Source organism: Anarrhichthys ocellatus, unplaced genomic scaffold, assembly GCF_004355925.1.
Source record: "Anarrhichthys ocellatus isolate YVR2014 unplaced genomic scaffold, GSC_Weel_1.0 scaffold2515, whole genome shotgun sequence".
NCBI lineage: Eukaryota > Metazoa > Chordata > Actinopteri > Perciformes > Anarhichadidae > Anarrhichthys > Anarrhichthys ocellatus.
The window spans coordinates 1-5,553 of NW_022282489.1; the positions used below are offsets into that span (position 1 = coordinate 1).

General features: G+C 45.0%; 1 protein-coding gene across 1 annotated transcript; it reads left to right on the top strand.

Moving 5' to 3' along the window:
- Positions 1–132: 132 nt before the first annotated feature.
- LOC116378387 (F-box/WD repeat-containing protein 2-like) lies at positions 133–3,471 on the top strand (the record flags this gene model as incomplete). The annotated part of the gene is made up of 5 exons (XM_031840252.1): positions 133–327; positions 1,023–1,156; positions 1,609–1,695; positions 1,787–1,956; positions 2,920–3,471. Coding segments are annotated over 5 exons (875 nt in total), but the record flags the coding sequence as incomplete, so codon positions are not given.
- Positions 3,472–5,553: the final 2,082 nt, after the last annotated feature.

Sequence of the window (5,553 nt, forward strand, 5' to 3'; positions counted from 1 at the left end):
GGAGGCGTGTCAGAGCTCAAGGAGGCGTGTCAGAGCTCAAGGAGGCGGGTCAGAGCTCAAGGAGGCGGGTCAGAGCTCTAAGAGGCGGGTTAGAGCTCTAAGAGTAAAAACAGACTTCCTCTTGTCTTTCAGGATCCGACGACCTCTCCGCCAAGTTGTGGGACGTGCGCACTGGGCAGTGCATTTATGGAATTCAGACGCACACCTGCGCCGCGGTGAAATTCGATGAACAGAAGCTGGTGACCGGGTCCTTTGACAACACTATTGCATGCTGGGAGTGGAGCACGGGAGCTAAAATCCAGCAGTTCCGTGGCCACACAGGAGCAGGTTGGTTTAAGCGTTCAGCAAACATCTGTTCTGGGCTGCTTGGAGTGAAAAGCAACACTTCAGTTATGTAGCACATTCCATTGTAGTTTACAGTGTTCAAGTACGTATACAAAATACACAGGTGTACCAACAGAAATGAAATCAACCAAATTGAATGAAAGTATCCAGCAGCTTGGACCATGAACTCTACAAGCTCTTTTTTTAGAGGCATATATCATATCCATATGTGTGGTTGATTTTGTATGAGGGTTAAAAAAGGCATTCAATTTATTCATCTTAAAATAAAGCCTCAGATTGGACTGAATCGTATTAAACTAATCTGTCAGAAGTCTTAAAAATGCTAAGACCGATTATTGCATTGTTAAATCTCAAGCTTCTATTCTTTAGTAATACTTTACTGAATGCCTCTCGCATTAACGTCACGCTGTTAAGGATAACAAAACCAACAACACTTCAATTTAGTTTTGGGGCGGGACACTCAGAGAACTCCAGCACAATGAATCCTTAATCAAGTAGTGCCACTCCATGTTTCTTCTTTTTGTGTCTTTAATTTTAATAATTTTAGTTATTGTAAAATTGGCCGTTAAAACCGAATAAATATTTAAGCTGTAGGAATCCTGTGCAAGAAGCCGTTTATTTTGAACCTGAATTCATTTGATATTGAGAGCTTCTGATAAAGCCGTGTGTGTGCTCAGTCTTCAGTGTGGACTACAACGACGAGCTGGACGTGCTGGTCAGCGGCTCTGCAGACTTCCAGGTGAAGGTGTGGGCTCTGACGGCCGGCGCCTGTCTCAACACTCTGACCGGACACACGGAGTGGGTCACTAAGGTCAGCGCACCTGCTCCAGCTTTCATGATGTTGTTTATTAAATAACACATTGTGTTCAATAATAATCAGATGTCCGCCATGTTCTCAAGCTGTTTACTGTCTGAGGAATGTGTTGGTTCTTCAGTACAGAGGAACGTTTGAAGAACCCTGAGCAGTTTCTGCTCTCTGTGGCTTTGATTTACACTGTAATATATATATATATATATATATATATATATATATAATATATTTAGGTCCTGCACCGCTATGGAAAGTATAACACAATTATAATGCTATAACTCATACAAAACTACAAGTTGAATTTCTTTGATAATTTCTTTTACAAAAATGGAAAACAAATAATCTATTTATCCAACTTGTTGTCACTACAGTTTGAGAGGCTCCACAGGTTCTACACATTGAACACTTTACGCTCTGTTATAACCTGTGTCTATACGCGTTCTCTCCGTCAGGTGCTCCTCCAGAAGAGCGAGGTGGAGTCAGTGGTGCACAGTCCTGGTGATCACATCCTCCTCAGTGCTGATAAGTATGAGATCAAGGTAACGCTCGTGCCTCGGCCCTGTGAGAGTAAAGACAGGTTTCTCATTGGTTTGGTGAGCGAGCCGCTCAAACACCGTGTCCCCTCTGCAGGTGTGGCCTCTGGGCAGAGAAGTCAACTGCAAGTGTTTGAAGACGCTGTGCGTGTCGGAGGACCGCAGCATCGGCCTGCAGCCTCGCCTGCAGTTCGACGGGCGCCACATCGTCTGCAGCTCAGACCTCGGCGTCTACCAGTGGGACTTTGCCAGTTTTGAGATTCTCAGGTAACAACAGTGGCTCTCAGCGATCATCATGTCATGAGAGCTGATGTAACTATTACATGAAAGCATAGATAATAATAACTATAAAACCACAGGCACATTCAAAGAAAGTACTTTTAGAGCTGTTTTTATAAAGTGTCCTTTGAACTCCAGCTTTGTATTCATGCAGACGTTTGTGTAAATTTAACGAGATGTATCGAGGTCACAGGTGAGATTCTGCTGAAACAGTGTAGACTGAGTGAGGAGGCTAAATATCACTTTCAAATGATATGAGTAAGTATGAGGCTCAGTTTATTCAGTAGCAGCAAACATTGCATCTTCATCGTCAATCATCTTCATCATTGTAGATCTCAGAGATGAGTTCAAAACTCTGAATCATCCGTCTGAGGGGAAAGCTCCACAGTCAGGATACTAAAGCGTGGCTGGTAGATGAAAACTGCACCGGCCAGACATACTATTATTACGATTGTCATCTTATTTATGATCCTCGATCGGTATTATAGGAATGTATTAAAAGTAACTGTATGTAGAAACATTCATTTAACAGTTTCAACTCTAGTGCAACACATTCTAATTGATACATTCAGTGCAAGCAGGATCATTTATTAAGAGGAATTAATAACAAGTGAAGTACAGGGTAATAACAGTTCTATCTTTTCATTCTGGAGCTGCATGTTCACTCGTTAGTTCCCTCTCAACGGGATTTTCCTCCTTTTTGTCGACAGCATTTAATACACAAAATATTGAAAACCACACATTTTTTTATTATTACAGGTTAAGTTGGTACGTTTTGAGTAACGAGGGGGGGGGGTGATGAGGCTGAAATCAAATGGGTTATTCATTTGAAAACAATAAATCAATCATCAGTTTCCACTGAGGAACAGTTGTCCTCCTACCAGCCCAGTGTGCTCAGTGTCATGGTCTGGTGTGTGTAGAACTCTAATGCAGCCTGTTCCCGTCCCTCAGGGTGATAAAGACACAGGACCCGGCTAACCTGTCCCTGCTCAGCTTCGGCGAGGTGTTCGCGCTGCTTTTCGACAACCACTTCCTGTATGTGATGGACCTGAGGACGGAGGCCATCTCGGGCCGCTGGCCTCTACCGGCCTACAGGAAATCCAAGCGGGGGTCCAGCTTCCTGGCCGGCGTGACGTCCTGGCTCAACGGGCTGGACGGGGACAATGACTCTGGACTGGTGTTTGCCACCAGCATGCCCGACCATAGCATTCACTTAGTACTGTGGAAGGAGAACGGATAGACAACAAACGGGGTTTCCCCAGACTGCTAGGACGCGAGCCGCCATCACGTGGCTCTGGAACATGAACCTGAACAGCTCAACGTGGGTCACACATGGACCAAAGCGTTTAGTTTTTATCCGTTTTCTTCCTCAGCTCACAAACATGAACATTCACACACGGAGGCAGAACTAAGACGACACTCGACACGCTCTGGAGAAACCTGTAAACCTCTCGTTGGTCTTCTGATCTGCGACCAAGAAGCTGTTTTTATGAAAGCCAAGAAACATCAGCGATGATGAAAACGTCCAAAAAAGGTTCCGAAATACTTTGGACTGTGACCGTGTTCTCATCAGTAAAGACAAGTCCGACGTTCCGCAGCCGGTTCACTGGGAACGTTGTTTCCTTGAAGAAAGGCAGTCGCTGTCGGTAACGGAGAACATTTCCTCTGACATCAGAACGTCCGTCACCGCGAGGGTTCATGTGATTCACTGAAGTTCACGTGTCGGCTTGAGAAATGTGATGTGCCTTTTCACTTCATTCCATGTTGCAGACTAGAAGTCCTCCAGAACAGCCGCGTTGATCTTACTTTTACCTCGAGTTCTTTTCTTCTTATTTAACAGTCTCAGATGTCATTTTATAGTTATCTACTTGACACGACTTGCTTTTACCAATCATCGACTGTAAAACATCAGGTTTATTTTTCTAATGCATTGCACAGCAGAGGAAGTTGAACTTGGCGAGCAGTTGGTTTTTGTGCAAAGAAATTCAGATTTTAAGATTTCCGACTGAGAGCGGATGTTTCTCCTGACTTGAGAAACGTGTTCTGTTCAACATCACGTCTCACTTTGGTTTTCCACTCTAACATCAGTAAGTGCTGCTGTTCTCCAGGCAGGCCACAGATTGAAATGTATTCAGAGCACTAAACCTCCTTCATGTACACAGACTGTAACCATGTTTCTCACTCAGAGTATTGTACACAGCAGATGTACAGACTGTTTGTGGGTTTAGGTTTTTTTCAAATCTAATTAAAACACCACCAATATATTGTATTTTGTACTGTTTGGCCAATGCACCACATGGTGTCCTCCCATCAGCACTGAAAACACAGTAGCACCGTTTGTACATAAAGTGATGAGGTGAAACGGGCCAAACTAGTTTTTTTATCTCTAATAATTAATAGTTTCAAACACCACTCTCTCACCAAACCTTCTATTGTCGTGGCTCCTCGGCCTCCTGCATCAACCTACAGTCAGCTTCAATGCTGCACTCACTCAAATCAATAAAAGTAGCAAAAGCACCTGTCTGTGTATTTGGTCATGCTGCCATTTTTAAAATGTGAGTCAGCATCATGTTACAGGTGAACGGTGTTTTTAGCCACGTCAGCAGCAGCCGTAGGGATGGCGATGTGGGTCAAAACTCACCCTGTTTCTAAGCAACTAATGAAGACAATTTACACTGATTTGATCCTCGGCTCCTCCACTCGCATGAAGTGTCCTTGGCCAACACGGTGTGTGTGCGTGTGTGCGCGCGCATGATTCAACTAGAGCCGATGAGCAGGCAGCACCTGGTCTGGCAGCCTCAATGAGGCGTTATTATGAATCCCACTGCTCTTCTTGGCCAGACCCGCCCTGTGCAGCATTCGAGCGCCAGGATTGGCCTGACGTCCGTGCTCGCTGAGGTGCTGGTAAGATGCCGTGTTCGGGGCCTGTGCCGTGATCAATGGGGCTATGCTGACCCGAACTCTCCAGGTTCTTGTTGGACCTTAACCAATGGTCTGTACCTCAAACAGAAAAGGGGCAGGTCTTGCCATGAAGAGCAGTGGGATTCATAATGAAGACTAGAGAGGCGCTTTATAAATGAAAGTCCAGTTATCTTTGCAAAAACACATTTTATTCTCCAATCCATCTCGTTCGGTTAATAAATGAAAACATGAACTTCATCTTGGACTTGGTTCACAGACTGTTGTCTCTACCACCAGACAACTGACCTGAAGCCACAGAAGCTCCAGGCCGAGCCAGCAGTGCATCAGCTGGTTTGTGCGTATTGGATTGTAAATATGTTTGAGAATCTGCAGCACAAAGCCGACCCGACATGAGAAGGGCCTGTGTGACTTCTTCACCTCATCTCGGTGCCCGGCCTCCAGGTAGGTTCCTGCGATCAAATCCAGCTGCTGGACCTTCATTATTCCAGTTTGGCTCCTACATGTTGGACATCCCTAAATCAAAGTGTTTCATCAAATTACTACACAGCATGTCTGGGGGCCACGAAGCAATCCAGCAGAGACGAACTGTAGTACACTGCACAGAGAGGAGCTGGTACCCAGCGCTCATTCAGTAAAGTCTCTGCTTTGTTGCTCGACATGCCC